Below are 20,160 nucleotides of genomic sequence, written 5' to 3'. Positions count from 1 at the left end.
AGAAATTGTGCAGAACATTTTGTTGGGAATAATCCAGTCTGAATGCTAATGCCATAAGGATGTAGCTCACCCACAAAAGCCTTATACAAGGAAACTAACTATAGTTATAGTTATTGTTAGATATTGTGATATTCTCTGGAAACTGGAGTAGATTTGATGAAGCTCCGTAAAACAGAGGCAGTAACTGTCACAATTTGTCGAAATGAAACGGGACTGCGATATGCGTATCATCAACATGTAGACATCTTGTGTGTAGAGTGTCAGGGATATTCTCTAAAAGCTGGAGGAGGATTTGATTTCAAGTAAAACGGGCAGTAACTGTCAAAATTAGTCGAAATGAAACTGGGCTGCGATATGCCTATCATCAACATGTAGACATCTTGTGTGTAGAGTGTCAGGGATATTCTCTTGCAACTGTAGGAGTTGATTTCACAAGCTTAGTACCCTCTGTGGGACGGGACAGACTGCGCCACGACATAATCCCCCTTCGGCCATTCTGGCCCGGCTGGGGATAAAACACCAAGAAGTCGGCATCACTCGTGGTATTGGTGTACCCCGATGCAAATTTATTGCAACGAACACCGTCCAATGTTGGATGCAAGCTATGAATTGAATTGTTTCTGGTGGCTTCTTGTGCCTGTAAACATATGGAAGTAAACATATGGAACAGTAGGTCCTGCTTGCAACAAGAACATACATCTAATCAATTTTACATAGTATTTTTATTTCAAAAGAACTGATTGGTCAAAGTCATGTTCCGTTCTTGGCATGCATGTTCCATCTAATTTTAAAGATTCATCGCAAAGTTTGTGTCCCTAACTACTATTTTACTAACATCTGTAGAAAAAATGGCTGCTTTGTGTTACCATGCTCCTGGGAGCTGTCTTAATAAGCCAATTATAAATTATCACACTAACCTTTTTTCACACAACTTGAAAGCTATACATCCCAATTAAAACAAAACTGTGATTTTTAAATGGTTGCCACCTTTCACAAGAAAAAGGACATAAACCAGGGATGGACAAAAACACTACTCCGTAAGTCGAATACCAGTGAAAAACCAGTGTAGTTTTCTACCAAAGTCTAGCCATATTACATAAACCAATAGTCCTAAATGAGCTGTGGACATGTTGGATTTGACAGTGTACATGAAGTAGCAATAATATTTTGTGGGCAGCTTTTTATCAGCATGAATGAATAAAGGCAACAAAAAATAGTAATGCACTTCCATTGATGGCACAAATGTAAGCAGGGAGAACCACACTGGTGAATCACACAAACGCAGGTATTATGGTAACAAAGAAGGGCGTGGTTCCACAAAGCAATCTTTGTGCCAAGGTGATCGCAACTCCTATACCTTAACATGGCCTTATGATAATTGTAGCACTAAGACCATTTTGTTGAACAGAGCCTGCAGATCATATCAGAAAAAATGTGGGTGTCAAACATGATCAGACGGTCCTCGCACTGCCAGCACATCCACTCTGTACTGTGAACTGCAGCAATCCGATTATGTTGACAGTTTATGACAACTTGAATAAACCATCATATTATCCTAGTTTTAATGACAAAAGACAATCTTTTTTTTCAGATTTTTTTTATTTCCCCTTCATATTTTACAGGTCATTTACTTCTTGGCCTTAGTATCTTTGCTGGTAGTTTTGCTGGTAGTTTCGCTTTTGCTTTCACTCCTGCTCTTTGAGTTGGAGGACCTCCTCCTCTTGCGCTCCTTGGCTTCCTTCATTCTCTGGGCCAAGAGTTTAGCATACTCTGCAGCATCCTCACGTTTCTTAGCATTCCTCCTCTTCTTGAGTGCCATGCGATGTCTCTTGTGCTGCAGCACCAGTGGGGTGACCAACCGCTGGATCTTAGGAGCCTTTGTCTTGGCCTTCTTGCCTGGAAACAGTTAAAGTTCAAGGTAATGAGGTAAATGCTCTTCATATACTGAAACAAATAATTTATACTATGGACCAGTGGGCCGTTGTATATTTTTCCCAGAAAGTCTGAAGATGATTTTTACAAGTTTCTAATGAAATTACAGAAATTTTGAAAATGATTACACGCCTTTACAAAATTAGCACAAAGTTTATATGCATATTAAATATGCTTAGTCAGTGGATGGTATTTAATTCCCTAGAGTGCAATGTCAGAGTCAGACATATTACAGAGGCATGTAGATATACACAACTAACCACTGGTTTGAGTGTAAACAGAGACATACGTACAGGATACGACCTACTGTAACTAACATATTTATCACCCAAACACTTTACCATTTTGGGTGGGTGAGGTGAAATGGGGTATTACACTGCTTACAAAATTCTTCCACTTATATAGCAACTCACATGCACTTGTGTCTGCTTGTGCTTGTCCTGTTGATGCCAGTTTTATAGTGATAGCCAACTGAGCCCATACCATACTCAGACACAGGATACTCACTCCGAACCAACCAGTCCTTTTAGCCCCTTAATGCTGAGTACCAGGCAGGGTAACAACAAGTACCATCTTGTAAAGGCTTGAATATACATATATTGTAATGAAACAAGGACAAGGGAGAGAACCAACCTTCCTTCTCAGGCAGAGGTCTGCGGATGACATATTGTCTCACATCATCTTCCTTGGACAGGTTGAACAGCTTCCTGATCTTGCTGGCTCTCTTGGGTCCAAGACGACGGGGGATGGTCTTGTCAGTAAGGCCAGGGATATCTTTTTCACCTGTGCACAGAAAATGAATGCCCTTACATATATACCTTGAATTCTTAACCATTTGCCAACACTAAATGATGGCGCATGTTCACAAATGTTGGTTGCACTGGTGTCAGTGTCTTTATTGTCAGCAAGACATGACTACTTAATGGTCAAATGATCCCTAACATGTGATATTTACCAATATTTTAGAAGTAGGGATGGTGAAGCTACTAATTTAATGAACAGTAGAACCTGGTTCTTAAACCATTTCTCATTTTGCCCAGAATTAACTTGACATATATAAACAATCTTAAAAGGTAATTCATACCCTTCTTGATAATAATCATGGAGAGTACAGAGAGTTGTCCATCAACAATGCATCCACGGACAGACTTCCTCTTGCGCTCGCCAGACCTCCTGGGTCGGAAGCAAGAGTGGCCCTTGGATAGGAGCAATCGCACACGGCCATTTGTCAAGACACCCTGTTTCATAGGGAAGCCCTGCTTGTCATTGCCGCCGGTGATGCGAAGGAGATATCCCTGGAACAAACATGTCAGTAAGATGTATCCTTCCAAATCCTCCAGTTGTTAATTAACATAACATAGTATATTCCATTGCTTTGGTGGGAACCTATCAGAGCTCCAGATAACTTATGGAGCAATTGAGTTTTTACTGAAGGGTTTTGATTTTATTTGGGTTATTACATTTTTCATCTGGTAACCAATAATTTTTCACTCAATTAATCACTCTTTTGGGTTGTTCCCCAAATTAGTAAACATTTGAAGATTTAAAAAAATGAAATAATGTTTTAGATGTATGTAACTGTTCTAAATACATAGGCTTGACTCGGAAAGTAAATTAGCTTGTAATTGTGTTTCGGAAATTAGCTCCTTCGAAAAAGCTGAACTGAGTTTAACACGTGCTGTTTTTATACATTTCAGTTTTTCATTTAATGCTTGCATTTCTGTTAGTTAACTCTTTCAACCCCAGTCAACCAGAAGTGTATACTGCTGAGACACCGAGTTCCAAGAGACTTGTGTGTGATGGATGAAACCAACATTTATCAAAGAGAATATGTGCTTGTAAAATATCTTTGCTACTACATGTTATACACCATTTGAAACATTTGAAACATGTTGAAAGGTCTGATCATATGGTTTATAAATATGAAAGTTTGTTTATCACATTATTTAAATAATGCATTTACAACTCAATAAAGTTTGTTGCAAATAAATAATATAAGCTAACACATTGATAACATCCAGATTAAGGACAAAGGAAGCGAAAAATTGACGATTTTCGGCAAATATAAGATTTAATAAAATCAACTTACCCATTTGTTTTATTTTCATTGTTTACATAATTGGAAAATCATTTTAGAAAGAATTATAAATAGTATCTGTCATCACCCATTTCCCGATAACAGCAGCTGTTCGCTCAGTAACATGAAGAAATACCCCCCTTTTTGAGGCTTCGTATGAATAACACGTTCATAGACTGGCATAAGACACATCGCTAGAAAGCTTATTACATCAACACGCTCGTAACATCACCTGAAGTTTTTTCGTAGTTATAACATGCAATTTCTTTGGATAAAAATTGGTTTCTAATGAAGCTTTCTTGTCGAAATCTGCTACAAGGTTCATGATTGGTCAGATTTGAGCAGTGACCTAAGGCAGCCAAATTACATCTATGGTACTGGTTCGTGTATCTTAGAAATTTCAGAAGTTGACGAAAGATTTTCGTTAAATCGCGTTATTCTAAATGTTGTAAGCAGGAAATCACGATATATATTAAAAATAAGGAACTTCGTGAATGTATCGTGCTAGGTTACGAGATGTGACAGATTTTTCATGCATGTATTCTTGAGAATTCAAGGCGACAAAAGCCGAGATGTCATTTGACTTACATTACACGCGATCTAGAGAAAAGATGGAAATAATAACTTAGCTGTAAGTTTGACAACTTTAAGATATATTTTTTCTGTTGGCTTTATTTATTACTTTGTATAATATATGTAAAGACTTGTTTGAAACGCAAATACGCTGCTTATCTGTAGCTCTGGATATTGATCATAATGTTTCTCAATCATTAAAGAAAGAGTAGCTTGTACAAATACAACCAAGATTTAAAATAAAAAATGTTTTGAAGATTAATATCAACACTCCAACATGAGCATTTTATAAAAACTACAACTGTTACCTTCCACTCATCTCCTAGGTTTTCAGCCGTCACTTCAGCTGACATACGCTTGTCATAGAAGGGCCGAAGTTTCTTTTCATCATCAACTTCGATCAGTTTTTGACAGCCAGTGGCTGGATAAGCTATGTTCAGCTGAAAAGATGAAAAGGAAGCAAGTTAGAAATGACGAAATATATGCGATTTTTGTTCATCTGAGTTGAATAACAGGTTGTAGCTAACCACAAATCAGTATACAGTATCTTGTATTGCAGATACCCCTGATATATATACTATTCAAAAGAAGTTAAAGAACACCCAATTCTTTCATATTACTATCATGACTATATTAATCTCACATGCCAAGACAGATTAACTGTAGTAATATGAAAGAATCGGGTGTTCTTTAACTTCTTTTGAGTAGTATATATAACATCAAAATTTGGATATTTTCAGTGGTGCTCGTTTTTGAGGCACAGATATTGTCTCAATAATATAAAGATGTTTTCCAACCAAAATATCACAAATTAATTCTTACATACTCATTGGGGTACAAGAACTAGACCCGTGAAGATCTGGGGTAGAATAGGTCTTCGGCAACCCATGCTTGCTGTAAATGGCGACTATGCTTGTCTTAAGTGGCGACTAACGGGATCAGGTGGTCAGGCTTGCTGACTTAGTTGATACACGTCATCGATCCCAATTGTGTGGATCGATGCTTATGAAATTCATCACTGGATTGTCCGGTCCTGACTTGATTATTTACAAACAGCCATGATATAGTTGGAATATAGCTGAGTGCGGCGTTAAACAACAAACCAACTAACAAGAAGTATTCCAGGCTTAGAAATTGGCACTAGTCCTATAGTCCTTGCCAATCTGCCCAATACTTATCAATAGGTATCATAAGGACTAGCAGATATTTGCCATTTTTAGGGGTTTTCTACATATTATCATTATAACGACTAGTGGACCAAAATGTTAGTTTCTACCGCTGTAATCTGAGGCATAATACTAATGGTGCACACAATGGTATATATGTAACATACCCTGACCTGTGCTTATTCACAATCTGCAAAATTGTGCTGAACTGGTCCAGTTTATTTGTTGCTTAACACCGCACTCAGCAATATTCCAGCTATATGACGGTGATCTGTAAATAATCCAGTCTGAACCAGACCATCCAGTGATTGACATCATGAGCATTGATCCACACAATTGAGATACGATGACACGCATAAAGTCAGCGAGTTTGACCGCCCGATCCTGTTAGTCGCCTCTTTTAAGCATGAAGACCTATTCTAACCTGGATCTTCACAGGTCCTGGTCCAGTTTAACTACAGGTCTGGGAAAATTATGCCACTTATGCCAAAAGTGTTAAACATCAAACCGCAACTACGAGTATATCTCATACCACACTCAGTGCATAATCACAATAAACACCTCAGTTAAAAAATATGCAGGTCCTGAGACCTGACATTTCCACAAAGGTTTGATGGACCAGCACATTTTCAAAACAAGGGGTGTCCTTAGATAATAGACCTTAGAATAGCAGAAAACATCAAGGGGCCACCATAATTTCTCACTCAGCGCCAAATGACATCCACACATGTGTTGGTAACGCAGTTCGGACAGCACTTATTTTATTAATACAACATCAAAATCTACTTTTTTTTCACAGCAATCCTCCAGTTATAATTTTACAATATTTCCACTTTGATCCTGACACTGTTCTGAAATTTTGCAGAGAGACCAAATATTCACCAACACTTAAAATATCCATTGTCATATGACAAATATATATAAAATATTTTGAATGCGATGACAGACCATAAACAATGTAATTTTAATAATTAAAGGTGTGCATAATCACATGCCATTTAATTGATGGCAGTAACTGGAATTTCCACAGTTTTGAAAGCCTCTCATCACTGAAAAGACAAATTCACTTCCAAAATTGAACTTTTCCATACCAAAAATTGCATTGAATACATTTACTGACAGGTTTCACAAACCCAATAATATAACTTTGATTTTCACATATTTCAGAACCAACACACACATGGTGGTAATTGGTCAGTGGCCCTTACACTCTGTACTGTACCATTTACCACCTTCTCAATCACCACAATACATATAGGCCAATATTGGCGTCTATCTCTACACAAATGTGCATAACAAGTACGTATTACTGCTCTGCGTGCATCGTTCTCGTGACATGTTATCGTTTCCATAAACTTAAGAATTTTTCACGATAAAATATATGGAGAAATGTCGATGTAAATAAGGACCCATGCATGTGTCATCACAGGAGCTATTTACAATCTAAGACATCTAGCTCATAATTCAAACACACTTGGGATATTTTGAATTATATCGCATAACACAATGCCTTGTCGTTCGATTGTAATCTTTATTTTAATCGTATTGATGTAATAACACCACGTTTTGTTGGTATATATGTACCTTCATCCTTAGATATAACGACCAATCTCGATGGCCGACCGGAAAAAGAAAGTTGCACCGGAAGGGTAAAAGTAACCTCGACTCATATTTTCGGCGTATTGTACAGTTCCATTTCTGTTCAATCGCTTTGAATTCCCAATGTGGATTAAATTCAATCAGAATACCTCAAAACTTGATTGCGAATAAAACAGTTGGAAATAATCGGAATGTGTACTATATGTGGCGAATCCAACATCAAGCATTGTGACTTCGAGACTATTCATGATGGTGGCGGGAAGTTTGGGGAGGATTCAGTGACATTGTTTTGTCAGCCAAATATGTTTCGCAACATGATAGTTGGTCATGTCACAACATGAAACCATCACTAAAAATACAATTCGACTATTTTGTCATAATGCAAAGGTCAACTATGTGGATTTATTAACCCACATTGCATTCCTTGCTCATGAATTTGGGGTTATCATTAACAACGCTCGGTACAGAACATGCAGAAGGTAAACATTACCTTGATTGTTTGATTACAGTCGAATTTAAGTCTTGACAATCCCTGGTTCTTATGCTGTGTGATGGTTATCAGCTTATTATGGCCTTGCAGTTACATTTGTTTAGCTATTTATCTGTGTACCTTGTCACAGAACAACGAAACTGGGACCCACGAAAACTGAGTGTTGTGCCGCACATGTCTCTCTACAGATGTATATCTTAAAGGGGCACTGATCTAACGCAATTCCCCGGGACTGGTTGTTGCCTTTGTTATTGTTTTTTCACAGTGAGTACCCGGATGTATAGCAGAAATCTAGACTAGTTCGCGACCTCTGCTGCGCCTTTCGTAAGCGCATTAGTCACTTTTATGGATACCGGTAGTAATAAGGGCGTATGGTCACATTGATCAACAAAATGAAATACAGTTTTCGAGATAATAAGGAAATGTAGGTATCTTTGGGGGTAGCATCGGTAATGGTGACGAAGTTTTGATAAGTCACTTGCTTGGTAATTTTGCGATTTTCGTTTACACTATTTTTACTTGCAACACGAAGTAAATATTTCACCCAAGCATTGCTTTTTTATAGTGTGTATATTTTTTTACTGTCAAAATGTGTAACATATTTATTAAACGTCTAAATATTTTACAAAGTGACTGAAAAACATTTCGTTGAAAAGTACATGTCTATGTTGTTTGGCTTCTAATCCTACATAATAATCTGTTGTGATTTTTGTAGGCCCTTTTGTTCGTCTTAATCAATCTGGACAGATTTCTTAGTCAAAATGGCTGAATTTGTTACACATTTTATAAATTGCCTGAGAGAATCAAATTTTACAAATTGACGGTAATATATACACGCTTACAAAGGAAAAGACCGGAGAAAACAACGTCTATCGCGCATTGAAGAATTTCCCAACCAAGACATAGAGAAACAAGAACGAATCGGTTCAAATGAAGGAAAACAAAATGCAAATACCATAATTACAACCCACCAAATTTATGTGTATAAATTTTAGGCAGCTTCCTTGTTCGAGGAATGTATCCGTGAATATCCACACAAAGGAACAATATCCCACTCGTCTGCAGCTGTACAAAGAAACTTATTCGATGTCAAGTGTCTCTGTAACAATCAACTATTTTAAAAAATATATATCGTTTCGGGATATTATAACCCGTGTTCGTTTCTCAACTGATCACTTGGATTGTTTCAGGTGTTTCACATAGGTGTCAAGTCTTCAATGGTCGGCTGAGAAAGCCCACGTGACAACTATTTTCATGACGTCCACGGTTCCATTGAGTGACAGATAACAATGATCAATCAATCAACGTATTATCAGTTATCCCTTTGAACAAAGTATGTTGTTTTAACATCGGCACTTCACGCCATGATATGAGTGTATTCCCTTTGTTTTAGTAAACCTAGACATGTAAACACTCACTTTTGACATATCCACTGTGCAAGATAACAGTGATTAATCAATCAACGTATTTTCTGTTAATCCTTTGATGGCCAGGAACGATCCGTTGATATACAAAAAAAGTAAATGAACTGATCATTCATCTCTTGCTTGGCTGCCACGTGCATATGACATAACACACATTTCACCTCACTTCAAACCTGGATTTAGATTGAATAATTACCCCAGACACAATAAATGCCAAATGGGAACCTTTGTCAGGTAATCTAAGTGGTGCTACCACTAATTGTACCTGTAATAAATTCATTAACTGAGCATCAAGGGAATGACGACAAATACACAAGTGTAGGGTTAGACGAGAAAACGTGGATGACAAGGGAGTAGTAATCGTATTATCGACGCAATCCAAAACCCGAAAATTCTTTCACTGCATGGATACTTTTTTTAGTATTAAACTAAATGCGTAAAACAAATATTGCCTCCAGCCTTCAAGTTCATTTAGCTGTCCTTGCAGACGGTAGCCCAGTCTCTGGTCACGCTCAGTTGCGTTGCGTATCATCCGGGTACTCACGGGGAAAAAAACAATAACAAAGGCAGCAACCAGTCCGGGGAATTGCGTTAGATCAGTGCCCCTTTAATATATACACAAACTGACATAAGTCAGTTGATAGTGAATGTTTTTACGAAAATTATCCTTGATGTGAGTAACAATCACATATTTTTTAGTTTCTTAACGTTAAACATCTACATATGAATGTGAAAGGGGGTCTTTTGCAGGTGGGTTGCAGTAATTTCGTTATGCAAACATGTTCGTAACCTTCAAAATGAGAAATTTCGTAGCCCAGTCCCTGCATAATAAATTACGTTATGAATAAAATATTGAGTTAGAGCAGTGTAGCATTCAAAGCACCAGATTGAACTGCACCAAAATCCTGCCCAAAATGGAAGCGTCCGTCAATCTAAATGCATAGGGGTGAAATAATACTTGAACCTATAACAACAATAACAATAGTAGTTTGTTTACCTGTTGACCGATATACTGGGTCGAAGAACTGGCAGAGAAGTTGCTTGCTTTGGGTCTATAATTTCACACATTTTACATGCAAAAAAACCCCAAATGTTTAATGATTGATTGTGTGATGATGATAATTTGTATGGTAATGTTATGTGGATGCAATGATTGCGTGGGGAAAAAAAATAAGATACACAAATTGTTAGAAATATGAAATAGGGTTATGAAGTTTCTTACAAAATTTCTAGAGGTACAAACCTGTTTGGGTTTCAAAATTACATACACCCCTATTCCATCCTAGGTATAGGCATTGTAACAAACTGAGACAGTGAATTATGGTAATAATCAACTGCAAAATTGATTTGTAGTTGCAAACTATAAACTGTGATTGGAGTGACATGAACCAAAACTTGTTTGGACTGCCTTAGCTCAGTTCCCAATTAAGCTGATGTGTCATGACATCAGTACCAGACTGATTGTAGATGCTAGTGTTGCTTGATATCTCAACTCATCAACCTGTGACATAAACACTAAAACAGACTAAAGGATATATGTATATATATATGTACATACATACACTAAAACAGTCTAAAGGCTTAAGGATACATAAACGCTAAAACAGACTAAAGGATACATATACACTAAAACAGACTAAAGGATACATATGCACTAAAACAGGCTAAAGGATACATATACCCTAAAACAGACTAAATGCTAAAGGATATATATATATACACTAAAACAGACTAAATGCTAAAGGATATATATATATATATATATATATATATATATATATATATATATATAAAAGCACAGTAAAGTTCTAACTCTCAGGCACAATATAGTAATGATTAAATAAGTGGAGTAAGATTGAACACAGTTTTGATAGGCTAGCGTTTTCAACTCGTACCACGTACGAGTCTCATCAGGCCATAACTGAATAATGGACATGAAGTAATAACATATAGTTACGTGATGTCATAACATTTAGGCAACTATGACGTCACAATATCAAGGTGACAATGGACAAATAACTTACGCCTTTACATTTAACTTAGGCGCATATTTATGAATGAAATGTTGCTCTTTTTGAAACAATGTAGGTTCATGATCAAAATTGAGCTTATATAGCGGGAAAACTAAAAAGTTGCTGTTTCCACATGCTTCTAATTGTTCACTGAGTGGAATCGTGCGGTTGTGTGGCTGCTTTATTTGTGAACTTTGAAGATTCATTCTTCTTTTTAATTTAAGTTCTGTCTTTCCGATATACTTTTCACTGCATCCACAACAAACAATCAAGTAAATAACATTTCTAGTATCACAAGTCATATTTTGTTTTACAGTAAATTTAGTGTCCTTTGTAATTTGGACTGAACAGCCTTCAATTATATTGCTGCAAGTTAGGCAACGTTTGTCACCGCACTTAGAAACCTGTGGAGTGATGACAACAGAATCAAATTTAGAACTTGTCCAAATCTTTCTAAGATTTTTGGGTTGTCTTTGGCTGTTGAACCCAACCCAAAAATCTTAGAAAGATTTTGACAAGTATATCATGTGACAAGACACAAGTCTGGGTAGTCCCTTGGGTACCCGGGTCCTACTCAGGACCCACCCAATGTGAGTACCAGAGTTACCATTCCCAGCCCAAAGTGATATGTCATACAATTCATATAAATCTAGGTAAAAAGGAATCATGGTAGATGTTACTGAAGAGAAGTGGCACGAAACTGAGAACATATACAGTCGTGCCCCGCTTATACGGACTTCAGATATCCAGAAACCTCGGTTCTCGGACGATTTTCATTCAAAACGAAATAATTACTTTATTTACCCGTATATCCGGAATTCAGTTTCCGGAACCGGACGGTCATTTTCATACACAAAACACTGAAATGCACACAAAATTGTCTCACTTATCCGGACAATACACTTCCTCTCGTGGTAATCCTTTGATTCGTGAGAAGTCAATTAACCAAGTGACACTGAGTTACGTTTGAGACGAACTTGTTTATTGTACATACATGTAATCCTCTTCGATAAATATGGCGTTTGTGGTCAAAGTTGTGGAAGTATGGCCTGTCAACCAGCAAAACGTAAGCGACACGCAGTGACAGCACGGTGAAAAATAGGGAAATTTGTCTCTTTAAGGAAAAACACCTGTCAGCAAGTAACTCTTCCAGTAAGAAGCTGGTTTCAGTTATACGGTAATTCGTTTATACGGACGAATTGTGAAATGACGCAAGTGTCCGTAAAAACGAGGCACGACTGTATATAATATGTATAATCAGGGAATATGTGTATTCCCGGAAATTTTCAGGGAATACATTTTATGTCTGATTCACTCAGGGACTATAGATAAACCCTAATTTTTTCAGGTATTATACATATTCCCTGATTTAACATCAATTTGTTTTAGTCATATTCCCTGAAATTACTTTTGAGGCTCTCAAATGTTTTGTTGTTGCATTAAGTGTTTAAGAGGTCGCCTTCTGCTTAAGCAATTTCGGCTGACCTGTCCCTCTTTGGGACTCCGATGTGTGAGTAGGGTACACATATCAATTGTAAGTTTGGCATTCACATAATTTCTGTTTTTGTATTGATATGATTTCTATTTTCTTATATTGATATGATTTCATTTTTATCCTTGGCTGCTGTTTATATACGTTGGAGTAGCCGTCCATCTCTCAGACAAATGTATTTGACATGTTAACAAATAACTTTCAATTAACTTAACAATTAGTCTTAACTGTAATCAAAACATAGGATATAAATGAGATTAAAATACTGTGAATGGTGACTCAAAAATGTGACTCAATATGAATGCGACACCCCCTCCTCTCAAGCATCAGTGGATTTATATCTAAAGAAAATACAGGAGAATCCTCGCCTTAATCCAACGTTACATAAATCCAATCACACAACAAATAGCACCGCTGAGTAGAGTACTTCCGCAGAAACAATACATACACACTGGCTTATGTCGGCCTTTGACGCAGTCGCAAAGAACAAAGACAAAGTCCCATCTGTTGAGTAAAGTGATAGCCACCCCAGAGTCCTTTAATCTGTTGCCATCTGACTTAGAAGAATCTGTGAACACTCCTGATTCCCTGATGTATGTTTGTTATCATGTCAAATAAATTTGTCTTCTCATAAATAATTTGTTTTTTTTTATCAAGTTTGACCTCAAAAGTAATTTCAGGGAATACATGTATGTCTAAAATACTTGATCTTAAATCAGGGAATATGTATAATACCTGAAAATTTTAGGGATTATGTATATTCCCTGAGTGAATCAGACATTAAATATATTCCCTGAAAATTTCAGGGATTATACATATTCCCTGATTATACATATTCCTTGTAACATATATCTATCGAAATGTTCAACCGCACAAGTGCACAAAGCACAGATCTTTGTTGATTCATTCTTTAGTAGACTGTTCTGCTTGTGGGTTTTAATCAAGGATGGAAATTAGCGATATTAAGCTTTCCAAATGACTTGATGAACTAATTGTCAGTGGAATGTAAGGAAATGATGGATACATTGAGAGAGCTAAAGAAGTTGTTGCTGATTCCAATCTGTGATATGCATTTATAAGTTCTGATACCACTTATCACATATCACCATTCATACTTAAAGCTCAGATCAGTTACAATGATTTGAGTACTGTATTGTTTCAGATGTAAGACTTTGATGGTTGGCTGAAGATGGATCAGTACGTAGAAGACTCGGAGCACAGCAATGAGGACCAGCCATCCAATTTCCTGGTGCTTGCATCCCAGTCAGAGACCCAATACTCACAGTGGGACCAGCAGCACATGCTTCAGTCTCTCCCTGCCCTCAAGTCCTCACAGGTAACTGGGGTCATACACTGACACACAATACCACATGCTGCAGTCTCTCCCCACCCTCAAGTCCTGGTAGGTAACTGGGGTCATACACTGACACAATACCACATGCTGCAGTCTCTCCCCACCCTCAAGTCCTGGTAGGTAACTGGGGTCATACACTGACACAATACCACATGCTGCAGTCTCTCCCCACCCTCAAGTCCTGGTAGGTAACTGGGGTCATACACTGATACACAATACCACATGCTGCAGTCTCTCCCCACCCTCAAGTCCTGGTAGGTAACTGGGGTCATACACTGACACGCAATACCACATGCTGCAGTCTCTCCCCACCCTCAAGTCCTGGTAGGTAACTGGGGTCATACACTGACACACAATACCACATGCTGCAGTCTCTCCCCACCCTCAAGTCCTGGTAGGTAACTGGGGTCATACACTGACACGCAATACCACATGCTGCAGTCTCTCCCCACCCTCAAGTCCTGGTAGGTAACTGGGGTCATACACTGATACACAATACCACATGCTGCAGTCTCTCCCCACCCTCAAGTCCTGGTAGGTAACTGGGCTCATACACTGACACAATACCACATGCTGCAGTCTCTCCCCACCCTCAAGTCCTGGTAGGTAACTGGGGTCATACACTGACACAATACCACATGCTGCAGTCTCTCCCCACCCTCAAGTCCTGGTAGGTAACTGGGGTCATACACTGACACAATACCACATGCTGCAGTCTCTCCCCACCCTCAAGTCCTGGTAGGTAACTGGGGTCATACACTGATACACAATACCACATGCTGCAGTCTCTCCCCACCCTCAAGTCCTGGTAGGTAACTGGGGTCATACACTGACACGCAATACCACATGCTGCAGTCTCTCCCCACCCTCAAGTCCTGGTAGGTAACTGGGGTCATACACTGACACACAATACCACATGCTGCAGTCTCTCCCCACCCTCAAGTCCTGGTAGGTAACTGGGGTCATACACTGACACGCAATACCACATGCTGCAGTCTCTCCCCACCCTCCACTCCTGGTAGGTAACTGGGGTCATACACTGATACACAATACCACATGCTGCAGTCTCTCCCCACCCTCAAGTCCTGGTAGGTAACTGGGCTCATACACTGACACAATACCACATGCTGCAGTCTCTCCCCACCCTCAAGTCCTGGTAGGTAACTGGGGTCATACACTGATACACAATACCACATGCTGCAGTCTCTCCCCACCCTCAAGTCCTGGTAGGTAACTGGGGTCATACACTGACACGCAATACCACATGCTGCAGTCTCTCCCCACCCTCAAGTCCTGGTAGGTAACTGGGGTCATACACTGACACGCAATACCACATGCTGCAGTCTCTCCCCACCCTCAAGTCCTGGTAGGTAACTGGGGTCATACACTGACACACAATACCACATGCTGCAGTCTCTCCCCACCCTCAAGTCCTGGTAGGTAACTGGGGTCATACACTGATACACAATACCACATGCTGCAGTCTCTCCCCACCCTCAAGTCCTGGTAGGTAACTGGGGTCATACACTGACACGCAATACCACATGCTGCAGTCTCTCCCCACCCTCAAGTCCTGGTAGGTAACTGGGGTCATACACTGACACGCAATACCACATGCTGCAGTCTCTCCCCACCCTCAAGTCCTGGTAGGTAACTGGGGTCATACACTGACACAATACCACATGCTGCAGTCTCTCCCCACCCTCAAGTCCTGGTAGGTAACTGGGGTCATACACTGACATACAATACCACATGCTGCAGTCTCTCCCCACCCTCAAGTCCTGGTAGGTAACTGGGGTCATACACTGACACGCAATACCACATGCTGCAGTCTCTCCCCACCCTCAAGTCCTGGTAGGTAACTGGGCTCATACACTGACACAATACCACATGCTGCAGTCTCTCCCCACCCTCAAGTCCTGGTAGGTAACTGGGGTCATACACTGACACACAATACCACATGCTGCAGTCTCTCCCCACCCTCAAGTCCTGGTAGGTAACTGGGGTCATACACTGATACACAATACCACATGCTGCAGTCTCTCCCCACCCTCAAGTCCTGGTAGGTAACTGGGGTCATACACTGACACGCAATACCACATGCTGCAGTCTCTCCCCACCCTCAAGTCCTGGTAGGTAACTGGGGTCATACACTGACACGCAATACCACATGCTGCAGTCTCTCCCCACCCTCAAGTCCTGGTAGGTAACTGGGCTCATACACTGACACAATACCACATGCTGCAGTCTCTTCCTGCCCTCAAGTCCAGGCAGGTAACTAGGGTCATCCACTGACATTCGAATTCCGGTTCGCCCTGATTATGTTTCTAGGTTTGTCAGCACCATACCCGTGCTCGTGGGTTTCACCGAAGTGGTAAACGGCTGAAACCTACATCACTTCGTGTTTTCCTCCCACATTTAGCTGACACGCCGCGAAATAACTGGAATACTGTTAAAAGGGTGCTAAACCCAACTCACTCACTCACTCGCTCTGTTTCTTGAATACTTATCATGCTGATGGTAAAATTCATTGTCCACCATTGTTCTTCACTGTTGAACATGTAAAGGTTATCATTTATTTCATTTGATATGTTGTATATTATTTTTAGATTCAATTTAAGTCCTACAATCTTAATAAAATTCTTCATCCTTTTGAATATCTGTAAGAACATGAATCATTCAAATGACCTATTTTGTTTTGTCACCATGCCCCTTAATATCCTTACAGGATAGAACCTTTTGTTAAGTCTGTATATGCAGTGGTAGAAACTAACAGTTTCAGTCCACTAGTCCTTATAATGATAGCATATAGCAAAACCTTTAAAAATGTCAAAATTCTACTAGTCCTTAGGATATCTTTACTATTGGGCAGTTTGGCAAGGACTATAGGACTAGCGCCAATTTCTAACCCTGTGTATGGGAGAAACACATGCAGACACCAAGTTACACTCAACATCAAGATCTCAGTCCCTTGACCATGTCTTGCATAAACTTGGCCAAGGATGTAATGACGAAGTTGTTAAGATGGGAGGACATATCTGTTACACCATAGGCTCCTGTTCCTTCCTTCCAAAGTCACTCATTACAATCGTTAGTCGTATTGAAACAAAGTGTATTGTGTTAAAGATCTATCAAGACACTCAAATATCTGCTAATATGTGAAGGAATTCTGCAGGTGACAAATTGTGACGGTCCCACTCAGAAATAGACGAGATTTGTAAACCAGGCAAATGGCTACTTTGTCCTCCTCCTCTTGGATTACCAATCCTCAATCATTCCTAATTTCCTAATTTCCTGTTTCAACAGTCACTAACTCACTCATTCATTCATCTGCCACATGTAGTTGAATTTTGCTGATGTTGAATGTTGTTAATCTGATACTTGATGATGGTGACCATGGTAAATATTACATTTACTTGCAGACACCGGACAAAGGAAAGGCTGAGGGTTTAGTTGAACAGGCTTCAAAATCTGAGGATGAAAAGCAGAAACTGCCTGGTATGAAATTATTGTAGTAAATCAAACAAAAATAAATCCTCAAATTATTTATGAATCTGGAAGCTCTGAGAATTTGATACTTTTTGTGTGAACTAAAAGTAGATGTCTTCAAGTCTCTTGACCCAGGTCTCATAGATGCAGTAACCATGGTAATTATGGCATGATTGGGACCTGATTTGGCCTCAGTATGTAAATTGGTAATCACCAGAGAAGACTGCAGTGATCAGTTGTTTCTTTCTTATCCAGACATCATTGGCTGCCATAATTTTGCTGATAATTGCTTGAATCCTCATTCACTTACTCAACATGATTGACCTCTTGAAAAAGCACATCAAATTTAGCTGTAAGACACAATATGTTAGAAACTGTGACTAGCGACTACTTTGTGCTTCTTACAGCATCAGTGTTCGTGGCTGCTACAGAGAGTGAGATGTCACATGAAGATGTCAACCCAACTGACATTGACAGAGTGGAAGACAGCCACAGGTTTGTGTCATGTCTCATGTGTTGTCTTCTACCAACACTGGACTTGGTGTGTGTATGATGATTTAACTTGGGCCTGCGGTGTGGAGTAAAATGTTTTGCCATCTAACGCATGTTTACTTTTCTGTTCTGGGAGTAAACTTTAGTTCTTTAATTGATGTTTGGGTTTACGTGATCACTGCATGATGATGGTGCCACTTCTGTCTGTAGCTCTCTGCTTGAAATCTCCATCACACAATCACTAAACTTACATTAATAGGTTGGTCTGTGAAGTGTCATCAGATGTAATGGCTCGTTCATGATGGGATTTCCTTTAGTCTTACTGTCATTCAAACACATCAAATTTTTCTTGCTTAACATTGGTTTCATTGAAGTCTCTCATCCAATATGTCTACTTGAATGTAGAAATGTATTGAATACCATCAGATTTCATAGTACATATTTGCAGATGTCAAGACTCTGACCAGTCTTATCTAAGGTCTGGATTCTAATCAAGTATATTCAATATTGGAAACTTTGGAGCTGCAACATTACAGAGCTGTAAATGCTATACAGATCACTCTTCTATATTTACCAAAATGACAGTAGTCAAAAGGAAACCCAGCATCAATGATGAATATCTTATAATAGACTTCTTTGTGTAATTGTCCCCCGCCGCGCGAAAGCGCGAAGCGGGGGATATAGTATTCACGACCGTCCGTACGTACGTCCGTATGTCCCACCTGTTTGTTGCTGCGATATCTCAAGAAATAAACACTGGATTGTTTTCATATTTGGAACTATGGTGTATATACAGACACTGCAGACACCAGTCGGTTTTGGTGACCTTGACCCCATTTTCAAGGTCACAGCAGGCAAATCTGCTTTTGGAGTTGGAAAACGGTATTGCCGCGATATCTCAAGAACTAATGGCTGGATTGTCTTCATATTTGGTACTATGGTGTATATACAGGCGGGGGACATTTCGTCACTTTGTGACAAATACTTGTTTTCTCTATTTCTTATATGTATATAGTATGTCCTGTATGGGGTGGAATACCCGTTGTGCTCAATCACTAAACAGGAGTTTTGGTAAACATATTTTACTGCTTGCTTATTTATTTCTTCTCATCATGCCGCTAGTGCCTTCTTTTAGCATTATTCTGCATCACTGTTTCAGTGAGGAGGAATCTGACAGTGCTGGCGATGTGACTATGGTGAAAAAGGTGGAAGGCATTATTGAAGGTGAAATAACATTTCTTTTCTGTTTACTTGATCCTGTGTATTTATTAAGTTTTACTTGAAGGTAGAAGCTGACAGATTTGAAATGAACTGATACCTCATGTTATGCATTCATTCTCCTGTACTACTACACTGATAACATACAAGGCATGAATGTATTGAAAAAAAAGGAAGTGTATTGAGATATTATAAACAAATGATGTGTCTGATCTTTTATGTCTTATATGGTTTCTGCTTATAGATCTTGCCAGTCCTGTTTGTGACACTTTGAGTTGCATATTGTAATTGTTGCTTTGCTTGCAGAGAGATCAGATTCTCCTATATACGAGAGCCAGGATGAAGATATTGCAGCTCGAAAGGCATCTGGGTAAGAGTCATGATTAATACACCTAATTTTACATGACCTATATCCCCATTGGGAGACCTGGTTGAATTTAGATCCCAGCATCCTTGGCTGGCTGTAGAATGAATGGATTGGGTGATCAGATTCAGTGAGATGCTTCACAACGTGCCATCCAGTGGTCAGAATGGCCCAGAAGCAGAGTGCTGGTTGATTATTGTTTGGACCAGTAATAGGTTCATTCTCTCCATGACACTTATCACAATATCATCTTTTCATGCTCTATTTTTATATCAGGTAATTTCAGATAGCGATTTTTATCATCTGTTTAATATTATATACTTCGTAAATTCCTTCACTGCCCAGGAGCATGCATCCGGGGCCCCAAGATTTATTGACTAAGTAAACATTATGTTGTACCAGCATCTTGTTTTGTTCCATTTATGAACTTCTGTTCATACCTTATTGTATCAGATTGCTTTTTAATTCAAAATTTAGA

General features: G+C 39.1%; 2 protein-coding genes across 2 annotated transcripts in view; one reads left to right on the top strand and one right to left on the bottom strand.

The window, feature by feature from the left end:
- Positions 1-1,614: 1,614 nt before the first annotated feature.
- Positions 1,615-7,384, bottom strand: LOC139478793 (small ribosomal subunit protein eS6-like). The gene is made up of 5 exons (XM_071261422.1): positions 7,333-7,384; positions 4,891-5,022; positions 3,017-3,227; positions 2,566-2,715; positions 1,615-1,896 (listed from the first exon to the last, which is right to left on the bottom strand). The coding sequence occupies exons 1-5, from the start codon at positions 7,336-7,338 to the stop codon at positions 1,628-1,630; spliced, it is 768 nt and encodes a 255-aa protein (XP_071117523.1). The 5' UTR covers positions 7,339-7,384; the 3' UTR covers positions 1,615-1,627.
- Positions 7,385-7,609: 225 nt separating this feature from the next.
- The window catches only part of LOC139478784 (TP53-binding protein 1-like), a 74,538-nt gene continuing 61,987 nt past the window's right edge, over positions 7,610-20,160 (top strand). Inside the window, exons 1-6 of the mRNA XM_071261410.1 lie at positions 7,610-7,826; positions 13,928-14,101; positions 17,542-17,617; positions 18,016-18,103; positions 19,260-19,324; positions 19,625-19,688. Of these exons, the coding sequence (XP_071117511.1) occupies positions 13,955-14,101; positions 17,542-17,617; positions 18,016-18,103; positions 19,260-19,324; positions 19,625-19,688 (440 nt within the window). The 5' untranslated portion in view covers positions 7,610-7,826; positions 13,928-13,954. The remainder of the gene's footprint in view (positions 7,827-13,927; positions 14,102-17,541; positions 17,618-18,015; positions 18,104-19,259; positions 19,325-19,624; positions 19,689-20,160) is intronic.

The sequence above is a fragment of the Haliotis cracherodii genome, unplaced genomic scaffold (assembly GCF_022045235.1).
Source record: "Haliotis cracherodii isolate W230 unplaced genomic scaffold, xgHalCrac1.p SCAF_1, whole genome shotgun sequence".
Lineage (NCBI taxonomy): Eukaryota > Metazoa > Mollusca > Gastropoda > Lepetellida > Haliotidae > Haliotis > Haliotis cracherodii.
This window is presented reverse-complemented; position numbering and strand designations above follow the sequence as displayed.